The 18321-nt window shown below is 40.7% G+C and overlaps 1 protein-coding gene across 1 annotated transcript; it reads right to left on the bottom strand.

The window, feature by feature from the left end:
• Positions 1–10367: 10367 nt before the first annotated feature.
• Positions 10368–17882, bottom strand: LOC140120652 (G-protein coupled receptor 55-like). Its single transcript, XM_072139612.1, has 2 exons — positions 17836–17882; positions 10368–11408 (listed from the first exon to the last, which is right to left on the bottom strand). Exon 2 carries the CDS (start codon positions 11394–11396, stop codon positions 10518–10520), a length of 879 nt encoding a protein of 292 aa, XP_071995713.1. The 5' UTR covers positions 11397–11408; positions 17836–17882; the 3' UTR covers positions 10368–10517.
• Between the last annotated feature and the right edge of the window lie 439 nt (positions 17883–18321).

Here is an 18321-nt window from a genome sequence, read left to right as displayed (position 1 = left end):
CACAAAGGAACTTAATGGGGCACATTTACTTACCCGGTCCCTCTGAGTTCCCTAAAGTGCATTGTCCGTCCGGAATGCACTGTGCCGCGAATTCATTTAGATCGTGCGCCCGATTTACTGCATCTGGCGCTTCCCCGCTAAGGTCCGCCGGAGTTCACCATCTTCCTCCCGCTGCATGTAAGTGCTTGGCTTGCGACACAATTTTGAAGTTAAATTCCACGGTTTGTCCGAATCCATCAGATCATCCAACGGCCCGCCCCCCAATTTCTGTCGCATGAAATCCGATCGCGTGCGCCAAAAACCCCTTTTAAATCCCTGTCCCAGAGGCGCAAAATGGAAATTGTCAGGATGTCTGATGAAAGTGTGGTCCACGGGGCCCTTAGTAAATGAGCCCCAATGTATTCTAGAGAAATATTTTTTGCTTTATATGAGTAGGAAAATGACCAAGGATTAAGATCCGTATCATATATTTCCATAAGAACATGGATGGCAAGTCTGTTCCCCACATGATCAAATATTATTATGCAGCCCAAGTAGCCCAATTCACTACTCTGAATGCTGACCTATCTTCCCCCTTGTGGGTCAACATGGTGTCCACTCCCCTATGCCCCTTTTATTCACCTTTTGGGATACTGGCCCCCTGCCTTTTGATTTAAATACTAAAGCACCTAATACCTTCTACTTTCTGAAGCTATAGTGCTGATAGAGAACTAGAGGATTGAAGGAATAATTTTTTTGTTATATTCTACATTTAACCAACCCCCCCAAGGATACCCAACTCCCAATTAGAATGGAAACAAGACCTTGGTACTCAAAAGATCTTACAGGGGAGGCAACACTACTGTGAGATGGTAGCGAAGGGCAGTCATAAGGTGACCTTGACCGAGACGTCTATTTGATATTGACGATGCTACACACCTCCATAGGGCTGAACCCCACTGCTTTTCTTCTAACAGACAAATTCATGGGACTCAAGAACCTGGTCCATAAGCTTAGTCAATTCATCTGCATGGCTGCTAGAATTCATATGTTGACTTATTGGAAATTGCCACTCCTCTTTGTAGTCCAAGTTAAGGCCAGGGTCACTAAGATTATAACCTTTAAAAAGATGTTAGTGGTAAGGGGTGATAAAATGGATGCCCTTATTAAAATGTAGTAACCCTAGATTGACTATTTACATTTACCTAATCCGGCTGTTACCTTAGATTCTATGTTGCTGGATGCTGAATGCCATCTACAACACTTTGGAAATCAACAAGGCCCCCTTGTCTTTTTTCTATTCTTGTTAATTTTTGGTACTTTTGTTCTTTTCTTCCTCCTGCAGCCACATGATCCCAATGTGAAAGCAAATTATGAAATTTGAATACAATTTTGCCTAATTTATCACTTCAGCAGTTGTCCAGTGACCTTCAGATGTAGACATATGTGGTCACTGTAAGATGCAGCTTACTGGCTTTGGATATTCCTTCCTTGCTCTCTTAACACATTTTACAAGACAAACGTAAGGGGCAGAAACCAGCAGATTTACTCAATAAATAAATTAAATAAATCAGCCTGAAAGACAGGGCTTAGACCCTTTTGAACGCCTTCTATGTGTGTTTTTTGTGTCTCTTTGGGGCCGACCACTCTCCCTTCTGTCCCCTTTAAGGGAGAATTTTACCCTTATTTGGTTCATGCAGACAATGATAATTTTACTAACTGTAAGGATATCAAAATAATTGCAGTAAGTTAGAAGTTTTTCTTTCATTGCATATTACCGTGTGTCCGTTCTATATTCATTTTGTACTTAGGTACCTTCACTTCTACTTTCCTTCCTACGTAGGGATTTCTGGCATTTTGTGCCTTTTTACCATTTCTCATTTGTGAGGATAAAAAACGTGGAAACATACAAAAGAGGCATTTCTTTAATTGAAGTAAAAAATGCATAAAATTTTCAAAACAAAATTTGATTCCAAACAGTATAAATAAATCTTAATTTATACACAAATCCATCAACTACATTGAATTAATATAAGAAAATAGTTAATAACAGAGTTAAAAAGTGCATGCCCATATTTGTAAGACCATCTCATGTCATATATCCAAGTACATAACATATGATATAACACAATATATAAACAATCAAAGTAATGAGCAAAAATGATAACATATAAATAATAAAAATAATAAATTGCTTACAACGCATAGGGATAAACCAATTTACCATACCAAAGTTTATTTATAAAGCGGAAATAAAATGTTGGCATCTGGCAAGAAAAAAATAAGCTATCAACATAAAGTACAGTGAGCTGGTAAATGATGACCGGCTGACGTATGGCTGACTATTGGCTGGCTGAAGTATGGCTAACTATTGGCGGGCTGATAGATGGCTGACTATTGGCTGGCTGATGGATGGCTGACTATTGGCTGGCTGATGGATGGCTGACTATTGGCTGGCTGATGGATGGCTGACTATTGGCAGGCTGATGGATGGCTGACTATTGGCTGGCTGATAGATGGCTGACTATTGGCTGGCTGATGTATGTCTGACTATTGGCAGACTGATGTATGTCTGACTATTGGCTGGCTGATGTATGTCTGACTATTGGCAGGCTGATGGATGGCTGACTATTGGCAGACTGATGTATGTCTGACTACTGGCTGGCTGATGGATGGCTGACTATTGGCTGGCTGATGTATGGCTGACTATTGGCTGGCTGATGTATGGCTGACTATTGGTTGGCTGAAGTATGGCTGACTATTGGCGGGCTGATGGATTGCTGACTATTGGCTGGCTGATGGATGGCTGACTATTGGCTGGCTGATGTAAGTCTGACTATTGGCAGGCTGATGTATGGCTGACTATTGGCTGGCTGATGGATGGCTGACTATTGGAAGACTGATGTATGTCTGACTATTGGCTGGCTGATGTATGGCTGACTATTGGCTGGCTGATGTATGGCTGACTATTGGCTGGCTGATGTATGGCTGACTATTGGCTGGCTGATGTATGTCTGACTATTGGCTGGCTGATGGATGGCTGACTATTGGCTGGCTGATGTATGTCTGACTATTGGCTGGCTGATGCATGGCTGACTATTGGCTGGCTGATGTATGGCTGACTATTGGCTGGCTGATGCATGGCTGACTATTGGCTGGCTGATGCATGGCTGACTATTGGCTGGCTGATGTATGGCTGACTATTGGCTGGCTGATGGATCGCTGACTATTGGCTGGCTGATGCATGGCTGACTAGTGGCCGGCTGATGTATGGCTGACTATTGGCTAGCTGATGTATGGCTGACTATTGGCTGGCTGATGTATGGCTGACTATTGGCTGGCTGATGGATGGCTGATTATTGGCTTGCTGACACATTGCACCTCCCACTGGTTCTGTTCTCCCTGGATACTGCACGTATATATGGAAACATACAATGCAGAACTGTATGCAGCACATATTCAACACATATTTAAACATTCCCATAGACTTCTATGGAGCATATGGGACAGAAATACTGGAGAAGGTAGTACACACTGTATTTTTTAAATTATGGGCACGGTACATTACTTTATCGTAGACAATGGGGCTTTTTTACTAAGGGTCGCGCATCGCACTTTCAACGTACTGTTCGCCATTTTCGGGATTTGCGCAGGTTTGACAGGTATTTAACAGGGGTTTGTACTGGGATTGTTTTGCACACGATCGGATTTTGACACAGCTGCGCTGGCTTTCATGCGACAGAAATCGAGGGGCATGCCGTCGGCCAATCCGACTGATTGCGAAATTTTACTTTCAAATTGTGTCGCAAGACAATGCACTTACGAAGAAGATGGTGAACTCTGGCGGACCTGAGCGGGGAAGTGACAGATGCAGGATATCAGTCGCACGATCTTAGTAAATCACAGCAGATGTGCATTCTGGTCGGACAATGCACTTTCGGGGAACTCGCTGGACCAGGTAAGTAAATGTTGCCCAATATGGCCATGTATATGGATGGCAGTAATGCCCATTATAATAAATTCGGCCATATTCTAACCGTACCAAAGCGGTACGGTACGGATATCATACAGCGGTTTTCACATGTTCGTGTTAAAGCAGCCTAATACTGTGCAAATCTCTGAAGTTTCATGCAAAACAAGAAAACATATTGAATCAGAGAGAAGTAATAAGATGGATTGCAAATCATTTGTTTTATAATAACCACTTCCTGATAGATGATTGCACCAACACTTTTCTGGCACAAAAACAAAGATAGAGTCTGCTCTTGGATCATGTCAGCCCACATCCCGAATTACATCCTCTCTGTGACGTCAGCTCATCGCTACAAGCATTGCCGGTGCTTGTTAGCAAGATACAGTTGACCACACAAGTGCAGTGAAAGCCTTGTCTACAGCTCTCGTAGAAGAGCAGACATTTTTTGAATTAGAATCCTTTCCCCGGGACTTCAGGGGGTCGCGTTGACAGGGAGCTAAGTACTTTAGTATAATGCCTATATTATCTGATCTACACATACCACCAACATGACTAAGCATGTCATGTTATGGGTTTTGGAAAATTTGATAACCATAAAATAGTAAGTTGGTGACAGGTTCCGTCGAATACAATTGTGAACATTCCATAACTCAATGAGCCAGAGTGCATGGATCCTGGCGGATGAATAGGAGTCCCTGTACTCTGGCTGGCATATCACTGCATTATATTAGATACAAAAGAAAGATAAAAAAGGCCAGATCCATCAAGTCCACCAATATAATTCTAAAGTGTTGATCCAGACAAAGGCAAAAAATCCCACAATGCTGATGCCAATCTGGCCCAAAATAAGGCAGTAAGAAAAATTCCCTGGATCAATTTTAAATTAACAAAATAATCTTGTTTTCAGGCTCTAGGAGTAATGGACCCACTGGACCACCGTCGACGATGACATAAGGCGACACCTGGGACCGGAATCGAAGTGGCACTCGGCTTACATCCGAGCCCGCTGCAAAGCGGGCTGGAATTGTTGAGGCGTGGTACCACCAGGTCATTCCACAGGTGCAACATGTCCTCGGTGCCCGTACAAAGACGGAAAGCAGGTTCGTGGTCGGGGACATGCAGGAGGTCAGGGAAGGTGGTACGGGATCAACGTCAGAGGCAGAGCAGAAGGTCAGGGCTGGCAGCGGAAGAGCATAAACGGGAACAGGTCCGGGGTTACAACGGGAAATCAACAAACATGCACAGGGCAACTGCTAAATGACAGTACTAGTTTCTTCTTTTTTACAGATCCATACAATGCAGACCTGTAATAAGTGTAAATACATGGCCCTGGAGAAAACATTTCTGTATGGCAAAAACAGCTGCCATTGACCTCTATTATACATAGGTCACGGTGCGGTGAGCACACCTTGTCTCACTGCACCATGACTTAGCCAGATGGCTGCACCTTAAACAATAGCCTAAAAAAAAGAAAGTTATAAAAATTTGCTACAGAGCATGGGGGTGCGATATCCAGCACCTTGGGCTGCCAATTATTCATGCCTTTGGTGTGACATCACCTCCCTCTCCAGCATGTGTGAATACTTAGCAGGCCAAAGCGCCGGACATCGCATCCCAATGCTTAGTAGCTGCTTTATATAAGTCTTTTTTTCAGGGGATCCCGCATGTCAAGATTAAAGAAGACAAGTGCGGGTATCAAGATGAAGAGGAGGACAGGTGAGTATTCAATTTTGACTTAAGGTATATTAGATGCAGTCGTGTGCATGAAGCACTTGGCCTCCTGCACAGTAGCTTATTTTTCCTATGGCTGCAAAATACGAGTCTTTTGTCTGTTTTTCCGGGCAGTGTATAAACAGTATTCTACAGTAATCTGAGCTGTATTGCCCCAAAAACGGTCCACATGTCAACCAAATGTCACCGTTTTTTGCAGATGTGCTGCCAAATGATGCCCCAACCCCTTGTCACATGTTTGTGTTACCTAGCAACTGACCACAAATAAGAGCAGCACATGGATAAACCACTGTGACGCATCCATATTTTTTACAAATGCATCTGTGGAGCCTTAGTAAATAAACCCTATTACTTTATATGTCTTCAAATAACTTAATGTGGATACTATGTGAATTACTTTGCAAGTAAAACACCTAACATGTTAGTTTTGTGCCATATCACTTAGTTTTTGGTTTCTACCTTTTTTCACAAATATTTAATTTTGGATATTCTCTATGAAATACCATCCACTAAATGTAAATGCAAATTTATACTTTTTTGTTAAAAGTTGTATAAAATAGCAATGCAAACTCAATGGCAATATTATGGGCCCATCATACAGATTTAGAATCACATTATACTGAGAATTCCCCAGTTAACATTATTCTACGTGACTCTAATACATTTTAATGGGTCACAATTACTAACTTACACAAATACCCATGAGTTTTTTGGCAGCTATTCCTGTGTGCCCTCATTCATTTTATATGCATCTTTAATGAGTCCCACATTTCCTTCCTAAAAGAAAAATATTTCCAAGAAACAAATAAATGAATTAGTCCTGAAGGAGAAGATATTAAGTTGTTGTGTTTGTAACTATACAAAATGGAATGGAGACAGGGGGTTTGCAAAAATGAAATGCTATGTATTTAGCTATGTAACACTCTAGGGATCCTGGGTAGGTTAACCACGGATATTGTTAGCATTAATGTATTGAACAATGCAGTTACATTAACATTTCATTACAATACACTTATTTGTGTGTTCTAGCATTTTATACATAGATATAACTACTACTATAGACCCAGGCAAACTACTGTAGATAATAGGATGTAAATAGAGGTCATGAAAGACATGAAAGACAGATAACTGGGACCAAGGAAAGGAGATAAAGGCACCAACAACATATTCCTTCACTTGCCGATGAGTGCTGGTTATTTAATAGGGACTCATGAGTGAATGCTCAACCCTACATCTAATGCTTCCGCTGCTGTCAGATTCATTAAAGTGGCTTTTGGGCCTTTGATAAATCTGATGGCAGTTGGGTTGTTCGCGACATAAAGTGTCTCAGCACATAGACCAGGGTGGGGACTGGAATCAAATTGTGCCAAAACTATGTCAAAAGTGACTTTGCATAGTCAATTGTTCATTTGGTGCAATAGAAAGAGGCAAAACAGAAATTGCAGTACCAAAGTGCTAAAACAAAGCTCCACGTAGACAAAAACGAAAATGATTTCAACCCCAAAGTGTTTATATATTAAGTGTTAAAATGCTCTTTAACAGTAAATGTGTGCTAATTATATAAATAATCAAAAATGGTGTCAATCAACATTCTAATAGTAGACTTAAAAGAGTTTGCTTTCGGGCAGGGCCACCCAATTTTAAAGTGATTTCCCGTGGGAGCTACAGCCTCTAAAACAGAGGTGAGAAACTAAATTAAGGACCACATCAGACCAATGGTTTAAATTAAAGTGACAGAGGCCAAGCTCCTACACCCGCTCGATATTGTTGTACCCCAGAGGACTACTACTCTCCCCTATACCAGCCATATGGCACCAAGGAAGGCCGAGAACTGGAGGCATCAAAGGCTCATCAATGGCCAACCCCAACATGCAAACACCGACCGCGGGTGTTAGCGTTGGGTCTTTGCTGCGATATGCAGCAAAGCCCATCTCTGTATGAAGACGGCTCAGCCCATGAGCCCTCTTGATACACCCTTCATAGCTTTGCGGCAGATATACCCATCGCAGAGCGTGAAGGGGTTACAACCCCATTGCACAGGTACATGTGAATGGCATTTTGTCTTACCCCTATCGCATCGCCAAGGGGACGAGACAGGGTTGCCCTTTATCTCCCTTGTTGTACATATTAGCGATAAAGAAAGTTAGTAAAATGTAATCACTGGAGTACAGTCACCCCAAATATGTTGTAACTATACTCTTTGAGGGGTTTAGTTTTCAAATAGGGTCTCTTTTTAGAGGTTTATATTGTTCTGCTTTGTTATAGGCTCAGCAAATGCCACATAGCACCTAAAATTTGTTTTAGCTAAATTTGCCCTCCAAAGGCGTGATGGCACTCCTTTCTTTCCATCCTTTCTATCCTGCATGAACATATAAATTTAGGGCTTAACCCCTTCCCGACTTGCGTCGTACTGCACATTGCAGCAAAGGCTTACCGGTAACACACGCAATCGGTGCTAGCAATGCTGCAGGAGGCTTCAAAAAGATGGCTGCGATTGGGTGCCACCATCTTGCCGCAGATCGTCGTTCTCCATGACGTCTTCGGGGAGCGGCGATCCAACCCATTCATTACAATGTGTCATCAGCACATTGTAATGAATGAAGAGGAAAATCCCCATATACTGCCACACTGTAGTATGGCAGTATATGATAGGATAGATCAGACAACCTAGGGTTAAACTACCCTAAGGAGTCTGAAAAATAGTACAAAGGAAAATAAAAAAAGATTTTAAAAAATTATAATAAAAAAAGAAGAATTCAAATCACCCCCTTTCCCTAGAACTGATATAAATATTAATAAACAGAAAAAATCATAAACACATTAGGTATCACCATGTCCAAAAATGCCGGATCTATCAAAATATAATAACGGTTTTTCACTACGTTTTAACCTGTAACGGAAAATAGCGCCCAAAGTCGAAAAAAAATGGCACTCTTTGCCATTTTGAAAAATATAAAAAAATCTATAAAAAGTGATCAAAAGGTCATAGAGTCCTAAAAGTTATAGCAATGAAAACGCCATCAATAGTTGCAAAAAATGATACCACACTCAGCTCCGTACACCAAAGTATGAAAAAGTTATTAGCACCGGAAGATGGCAACATTTTTGTACAGGAGGTTTTAATTTTTGTAAATGTTTGAAAACATTATAAAACCTATACAAATTTGTTATCCCCGTAATTGCACAGACACAAAGAATAAAGTAGACATGTCATTTGTGGCGAACAGGGAAAGCTGTAAAATCCAAGCCCACAAGAAAAAGTTGCAAATGCGTTTTTTCACCATTTTCACTGCATTTGGAATTTTTTTCCCGCTTCCCAGTACATGGCATGGGATATTAAACACGTTCACTATGAAGTGCAATTTGTTACGCAGAAAATAAGCTGTCACACAACTCTTTATGTGGAAAAATAAAAAAGTTATAGATTTTTGAAGGTGGTGAGTGAACAATGGAAGTAAAAAAACTAAAAAGGGCCAATTCGTTAAGGGGTAAAACATTTTGTCAAAATATGAAAATTCCTTATAGAACCTCCATATTGTTTTATTTCATGTTTGATGATTAAATAGTTAAAAATACTTAACAAGGGCTGTTTTTAATAGTTTGAGGGGTGAAAGTTAAAAATGTGGTGTTTTGTGGGGAATTTCTAATAAATAAACTTTTAAAACCCCTATAAATATGAATAGGTCTCTAAAATAATTTAAAATTTATTGAAAATCTGGAAAATTGGTGAAAGATTTGTTTGTCTCCTAACATCCTAATAAAATAATATAAAAAATGTATGTCAACATAAAGCAGACATATAATTAGTGTTAGTTAGTAACCTATTTGAGAGGTTAGATTAACTGCACGATGAGCATAACATTAAGAAATCAAAAAATTGCTAATTTTGCAAATATTTGCAAAATTGCAAATATATATATATATTTTATTTCAACCAAAATATGCCACTAAAGAGTAACTGTAAAGGTTTTTTTTCACAAATCAATAGCTCTTGGGATGTAGAACAACTTTGCCTATTATCTTTGTTACCTATATGCAGCAGTTTATTTGCTGTCCCCTTAGATTACCCCAGTGCTGCAGTAGCTGCTTCCTCTCCCTAGAGTCCATCCTATAAACAAATCTACAAACTCTACAGACTCCTGGGAAGGGAGGAGCTGCTGCTCCCTGCTCACAGAGAAGGCGGTCATGTGACAGTGTATGAAGCAGAGCTGGATGTGTATGAAGATGTCTCCTGCATAGAATAGTCAGGTCTAAGCTCTTCCCTGCTCCCTATCATTCCCTCCATCCCAGTCTGTGATTCTACAAAACTTTCTCTGTCTCTCTCTTCACCTCATGCTGCTCCCCTCCCCCACCTTATCATTGGCACTTTGTGCACTGTGCAGATTAGCTATTAATCCTTAATGCTGACACAGCACAGGCTATATATTTCATCTAACTGGTTTACTTATGATTTATTCCATTTATTACATGTTCCCTGCTCATCTATGTGATGGAAGCTCCCAGGCTGGTCACATATACATCCTGCATGTGCACTGAGCAGTTCAAGTGGATTTACTTGTGGGAAACTAAATGGATTTAATGCGGGCAAGTTAACTGGCCTCAGCTTGAGGGCATAGACTGACAGATATAAGTCTCCACCCACTTCCCCTCTAGTGGGAATAGATTTTTGTTAAACACTTTCAAAACAGAAAATGTCATAACTTTGGAAAGAAAAGGTTGAGCAGCACAATGTAGGCATCGTTCTTTTTGTTTTCAAAGGGGGAATCACATATAATAATTTGGTAAAATCACTGCAACTTTACAGTTACACTTTAAATTACATCTCCTCCACAAATCACCTATTTGCCTTAACAAACTCTTTGAGAACCCAGTAATAACATACACCATCCAAAAAACAGTTCATGTTCGCAATGCAAAGACTGACTTGAATGAAAATACGTAACTGACCTGTATAAATATGTGATATGAAGTCATTTTTTACCAAGTAGTACAACAAAAGTGACAAATGAAAAGGTCCAAAAGACCAGAGGAAAGTTATTAAATTGGCCAAAAGGATCCTGCTTGACTTTTCTTGCCCTCCCGAAGCCCAATAACAGTCATTTTGGACATTCTTCTTAAGTGTATGAAGTATACGAGCTGTACAAAACGTAATGATGACAGCTCCAAAGAGGAAGGCCAATTCAAGCATTATCACCAAACCAGTGTTTCCCCAAGTCTCATCTGAAAACCCATAGAAACAGTGCAAATCATTACTGTCCCGAAGCTGGAAAAGAAAACCAGAAGATGCTCCCCAGACAGTAATGCAGACCAAGATGCATACTGCGGTTGCCTTCTTAGGAGACCTCCATACCTTAGCATAGAAGGGGAATTTTATGGCAACATAACGGTCCATACAGATACACACTGATATAAAGATGCTGCCATACATATTGACAAAGTAGAGGCTCTCCAGGAATGTGCAGACACCAGATCCTAGTGTCCACTCATCCCCAACACGAAATGCTTTCATTTTGAATGGTAGGGTAACAAGAAGTAAGATATCAAAGATGATTAAAGCCGCCATATATGTGGTGGATTCCATCCATTTCTTTATCCTGAAGAAAAGCATCCAGAGGGCTGTTGTGTTAAGTATCAGGCCGATGATGAAAGTTGGGATATAAACGATGAACTGGAACAGTTCAACTGCAGGATGAATCCCAGTGTGGTTCATCATGTTGTGAAAAACCTGCAAAACATACATAGGAAATTACTAATAATCTCTATATTTTCCACTTGATGTTCTTACTGTCATTGTTATTGAACTTTGCTCCTGAGTCTTCTAACCACATTGGCTGTATTGGGCTTTATGCACACATCAATGTTGTAGTTGATATTTGGCCTCATAATATGTAAAGCAAATGTCATATAGCTGCAAGATGGCACTGCGATTGGCGGCTGCCTGTGCATCTGCTCCAACATTTTCACCCCTTTTCCCACCTGTATTTCCCCCAATTTTAATTGATGTGGCTTGCTGCTGGTCCCCCACTCACCCATTGCACCAATGTCAAATATAGGAGGAGAGAGGCGTGTGGATCCCTTGGTGACATTTGAACCCGGAGCTGTTGGGGGACATTGGAGCGCATTGGTGGCATCCCAACGTGGTGGCAATTTGGTGATGCCGACTCAGCGCATGATGTCTTGCTCTCTTGCCTCTGGCAGTGTCCCGCTCCCAGAAAAAGGAACTCGGAGCACACCAGACACGTTACATCCCTTGTTGCTGTTTTCAGATCGCGGACACCTATGAGGTCGCCAGCATGCAGACTGTATTAATGTGATGGGGGGCTACATACTGTCAGAGAAATGGTGAAACCAGGCAGCTGCAGAGCTCCTCCATTTTTTTCCCCTAGAATAGCAGTGCCACTTCCAGCACACATTTAGCAGGGCCCTGGCAGCACGTTACATGCAGGGCACACATGACAAAGCGACCACGACACCAGGCATTGCTGAATATCAGGCTTATACCAGGCCACACTGGAGCGCATGATTTCAGGTGCACTTGAGCGCTGGTACCGTGAGTTTTAACAATTACAATTTACCACTTAATAACATGCACAGTACTGCCGCATTAAAGGTGTATGAAGAGGGTTCATGGGCTGAGCCCTTTCCATACATAGCGGTTGCTTGCACCGGGATTGGTGCGAGCCCAGACAGAAAGAAGGGATAATTACAGAGAGTCCCTGGGTTACGTACAAGATAGGTTCCTTGGGTTTGTACTTAACTTGAATTGTAAGTCAGAACTGTATATTTTATAATTGTAGCGCCAGACAAAATATTTTTGTTCCAATGACAGTTGGATTTTCAAAATTTTGTGCTGTCATGGGAACAAGGATTATCAATAAAACTTCCTTACAGACACCTTACATCTGATCATTGCAGCCGTCTGTAACTTGTGGTCGTCTGTAAGTTGGGTGTCCTTAAGTAGGGGATCCCCTGTACTAGTCAAGGCACTTAATATATTTCCATTGGTCAGAGTGGTGAGCATATAATAGGGGGTGGTGGCAGAAGGAGGAGGAGTTTGTACAGGTAGGGAGAGTGCTGAACCATAGGATGTCTTGGCAAAACCCTATAGACATTACTGATAGTTGGAAGAAGTCTACATGGTGGCCTGGGTCAGATGGAAAGTTGTGAAAATTAATAAATACATTCAGGAAAAACAAAACTAATATCAGAAACTGATTTTTAGGAAGTGTATAAAGAACAAGAGTTGCTAAATATGTGTAATTTAAGAGAAAGATAAGGGAAGGAAGTGAATTTTATATCCTAAGTTTTGACTATTTATCATGTGATTCTTTTTTTTATTGCATACACAAATATTTATTACAATTTACTATGAGTCTGACTTAAAATATTTGCATGTGCTGTGCATTGTTTTACATTACCGCATAGTGTGCAGTCATGTCCGTGCACAGAGCTTCCTGTTGCATAAAGTTCCTCTATTGGTTGACATAGACATCTTGATGGTTCCTATAAAAATTCATGTAGATGATATAAACTTCCTCTTTTTCAGGTGGAAAAAAACACATGGAAGAGGATTGTTAACTCTTTCACGATCATTTCTCCTTTTGCTTTTGCAAAGGTTGAAATTGCAGCAGTAATTTACTTTCTGAGGATTTGGTCCTCAAAACGGTGCACTTTTTTTTAGTTTTTCCTCAAATGCTCAAACTTAAGAATCCATAACTTTATATTTTTGGTCTGACTAAGGCTACATTCAGACAAACGCATGGGGGACGTATATACAGCCGATATACGTCCCTCATAGACGGCAATGGGCATGCGCCGCCCAACGGAAGCGGTACAAAGGACAGGTTCTATCTTTCGATGGAATACGGCGCCGTACTCCATATATTCTTATGGAGAGGGGTGGGGTGAGTGGCGCTCACCTCCTCCTCTTCTCCCCGTGCGCCGCCGTGTGCCCGTCGTGCTACGGTATGGTGGGCAATGGCCATCTGAATGTAGCCATAGGCATATGTTATTCTTTTTTGCAGCAGCATTTTGATATAACCCACCATCCTGGAAGAAATAGTGCAAGAGAGCAAAATCTAATGTCAACTGAGACTGAATTACAACTTCTTAATAAGGGACAGTCTTTCTGTCACCAAAATCAGTTGTATTGGTTTAATTATGAATGTGATCTTTTTTCTTTTTTTCAAGTGTATAAGGTTTGAAGGCATTCTTTGCAAATCCTGACTCCACAACAAAAAATGGTGAGGTGACAGAACAGAATAGAACAGAAATATTAAAAGCTAGTCTCCCTAGTCAGTTCCAACCACCCCAGCTCAATAGAGCAGTAGAGATCTACATACAGGTAGTCAGATGAAAAATTGATAAGGGAGAACATACCAACAAGACTCATGCAACCTAACTTGACTTTGGAAGAGATGTAGGCTTTTGGCAAGCCTGATGGTGCACATGACCTTACGATCAAGTTGACTGATAAGGGCAGCGTGTTAGTGGTCATGGACACCAGTGACCATGTCAAAGGAGTCCATAGGCAACTTGAGGACCCACAGGTATGTACTAAGGTGTCACATGATCCAAAATCTGATATCATTAAAAAAATGTAAATTACTGTGGACAATGCATTTGCCAGTGATATCATCAGACTTTGTGACTACATGACTTTCTTTTGCCAGAACAACTGATTACACCTGTATTATATCTTCTGTGGAAGACACATAAATACCTTGCTAATCCCTCTGTGCCGGTCCATTGTGACGGGCACAGGATCTGTCCCTCTCTGTCTACAGTATATTTTTATAGACAATCTTTTGAGAAAGGTGGCTACTTCACAAACAAGTTAGACACACTGGAAATAACAGATGATGACAATATAGTCTCTTTTGATGGTTTGTCCATGATGACCATGTTAACAGGAACAGTTGACACAATGAATGACTGGGACATTGACAATTAAAACAGTTTATCATTATACTTCCTGCTTTGTTTTTCTGAACGATTTTTTTGTCCAGAAACTATATGTAGCCATGGGGTCAAATGTGGTCCCAACTTATGCAAATATTTTCATGTCTAGTTTTGAAGACATGTCTGTGTACACATCCAGCCACTTCCACAATGTAGTAGGTTGGATAATGTATAAAGACAATGGGGCAGATTTACTTACCCGGTCCTGTTGTGATCCCGAGGTGCGTTTTCCGACAAGGATTGGTGTCCGGTGCGATTCACTAAGTTTGTGCGCCCATGTTCCTGCATCTGTCGCTTCTGCCCCAGGGTCCGCTGGAGTTCACCTGCTTCTTCCCGGTGCATGTAAGTGCGTGTCTTGCGACACAATTTTAAATGTTAAATCCTGCGCGTTGTCCGAATCTGTCGGGTTGTCTGGCGGCCCGCCCCCCCATTTCTGTCTTGAGCAAGCCGATGCTGATGCTCCAAAATCCGATCACGTGGAACTACCATTGTAGACTTGGAATTGCAACCTACAATGGTCACCTCCAATGATTAGCTTGTAATATATTAAATTTGGCATTCAGGATCATAAACTTACTAATGCCCTTTACACCAAAAATACAGGTAACAACATTTTCATGAGAGAATCAGTTAATTTCATGGGACGATTTTCCAGGACTCTTTACCGGATATCTCTGAATTTCAAGCATCATGATTGCATACAGACATGTTATCATAGGGACAGGTTGGTACATCAACTTTATGGTGGAGAAACTACACTTCCTGTCACTGGTGTACAGAGACATAGACAAAGCTTTAAAACTATTAGAACTTAGATGGATGTAAGAACAATCTAGATCTTAGGAGGAATCATTTCATGTTCTTGTCTTGACGATTTCAATACCCTGTGTAATTATGTTTTATACAACTAAGATTTTGTACCCAAATCTAATTTATACAACAGAACTGAACCGACTTTTGAATAATTTTTCATTTTTTTTCATTTATATTTTCAGATTTCGCAATACTTCTGGCACCTATACATACCTGGATGGGATGTGATCCTGTACGATAGGACTAGAACTGGCAAGTAATGTCTTATCCTTATGGTGATATTGGTTGTATCATTATATATATTTATATAATCCCCACCTGGAGGAGGTATGTTTTGAATATCTATGTTTGGCACAACAGGTTGCTGACTGGTACTGATTGCTGTTGGGGTTGTATCTGGACGAGAATGGTACCTGGAATGCATTTAATTTTCCTGACAAATACTTTATATAGACAGGTGGTCCCCTACTTAAGAACACCTGACTTACAGACGACCCCTAGTTAAAGACGGACTCCTCTGCCCACTGTGACCTCTAGTGAAGCTCTCTGGATGTTACTATAGTCCCAGACTGCAATGATCAGCTGTAAGATGTCTGTAATGAAGCTTTATGGATAATCCTTGTTCCCATTACAGCAAAAAAATTTGAAACTCCAATTGTCACTGGGGAAAAAAAATTTCTCTGTAGCTACAGTTCTGACTTGCATACAAATTCAACTTAAGAACAAAACTGCCTGTATATATATATATCTGTACTGATTGCACATTTTTTATGCTTGAAAGACGTTGCTATGCTGCTGGTTGAAATAAGAAATGTATTCTTCATCTAATCTAGTGAACTGCTTCATCTTCTATTTTGCTTAAAAATTTTAAAGGATTAATTCCTAAATTTGCTAATTTATCTGACTTATCATGTGGCTTTGGCTTCGGCACTACATTAAAAATTGGACCACAATATTTTGTCAGCCTCTATCTGTTATTTATTGTTTATATAGCATAACTGCCCCATGTGGTGCGATCAATTAGGAGCCATAATCTAAGGGAACCAAAGGTACCAGGACGGCAAATGCCAGGACATTTATCACTACTGGAATCAGAATTTTTCTGGTGGTTATCTATCCAACATACAGTATATTTAACCCATGTAGTTTTAACACTACAAGGGCTCTGCAGTCTGGTCATTATCTCTTGTTTCTTGAACTTTAATATTTGACTTGTTTTCTTGTATTGTTTTCTCTAATAATAAAAACAACACATAGGAGGTCATGTATCGTGGCTTGTTCAACAGCTTTCTGGCATACAAGTGCAACACCCCTGCCAATGCATATGCAGGTAGGTAGTTGCGAATAGCGCCTGGTCAGGAGCTGTTAGGTCTCCTTTTCTTCAATAAGATGTTACCTGTGTGAAGATAATTTCTCATAAACGTAGTCATATGGTCCCTTAGAAACAAGACTGTGTCCTTGGATATGGCCGCCTATGCTGGAGGGATTTCCCAAAAAAGAAGTTTTTTGTATATGAAATGTCCAGGAGTTACTGCAGGTCCCACAGCCGTCCTGTGGTAATGAATGCTTAGTTCAGGAGGTCAGGCAGGACTCAATAGCACATGTCTTCACACAGGAACATTTTTTTAATAACATCCAATTGAGGAAATGTTTACATATGGCAAATTAAATGTGAATGCCCAGATGGGAATACCCCTTTAACCTTTCAATTTTTTTTGGTTTTTCAATGCAGGAGATAATTGTAGCCTTAGCAATATACTTTATATAGGAAAAAAGGTTCTTTGTGCATTTTGCCACATTATTCTCCAGCAGTAACAAATGTCTATAAAAGCCCTTTCAAGTCATTAGTAGTTTCTGATGCAGGGAGTTATTCTGTCTGCCATATTAGGGGTCGGAAAGGAATTTTTCCCCGCTTTGGGTCAACTGGCATGAGCCCTGCCTTCTTCTGGATCAGTGTGGTGTAATGTATAGGTTGTACTCATGTCTTTTTCTAACCTTTTTTCACTATGATGCTGTGATAAAACCAAACACAGCAGACAGATAAGGAGACAAGGCTAAAGATAAATTCCTTGCATAACTAGAGAATTTAGGAAAAACTGGAAAAAGAAAAATATTTTCCTAAAATAATAATGTCAAAGCCATTATTTGACAACATTGCTTGGCCATTAAGGTCCTTCCCAGTCAAAGGGTTATCATAAAGTAGTTGATTTATGTCTCATGTTATATTGTACTTCGCTCACTTACTCCTTTGACAAAGTTGGGTTTTTAAGTAAAAGAAAGTAAGAAGAAAAGCAAAGATATGTTAAATTTTGAATAAAACAGAACAGGAAATAAATAGAAGAAGCAGAAATAAATTACAACGTGATGAATATTCTAACCTTCAGCTTTGTCCCTGATGCTTGGAGACTGAACAGAAGAAAATGTTTGTTAGAGTGACAGGGAAGCCTCTAATAACAGGAAATGAATACAGCACATCGTGGGCGTGATGAAGGGACACAGCAACGCAAAAAGTTATCTGAATATAGCTATGATCTAAGCAGCATCAAACCAACAAAATTATATGATTTAGTAGCAGGGGAGTAGTTAGGAGAGGCTGGGCCCCATAGCAGATTTCTCATGGGGCCCCCCTTCCCCTTAAAAAAAAAAATATATATGTAGGCTGTATTCGCATAAATGTGTGCCCGCTATAGCCTGGCAGGCAGGCTATATATATATGTGTGCCATGGGGAGGAGGGGCATCCATCAGTATGTCTGCGGCCGGCTGTGCCACCATGCAGGGGGATGGGCAGGTGCTCACCTCACCAGGCGGGTAGGTGGCTGGCAGGCGATCCAGGAGAGAGGTGGGCGGGCCAGGAGATAGGTGG

This window comes from Engystomops pustulosus, chromosome 3, assembly GCF_040894005.1.
Source record: "Engystomops pustulosus chromosome 3, aEngPut4.maternal, whole genome shotgun sequence".
Taxonomy (NCBI): Eukaryota; Metazoa; Chordata; class Amphibia; order Anura; family Leptodactylidae; genus Engystomops; species Engystomops pustulosus.
The sequence above is the reverse complement of the archived record's forward strand: the minus strand, read 5'-3'. Positions and strand labels throughout refer to the sequence as shown.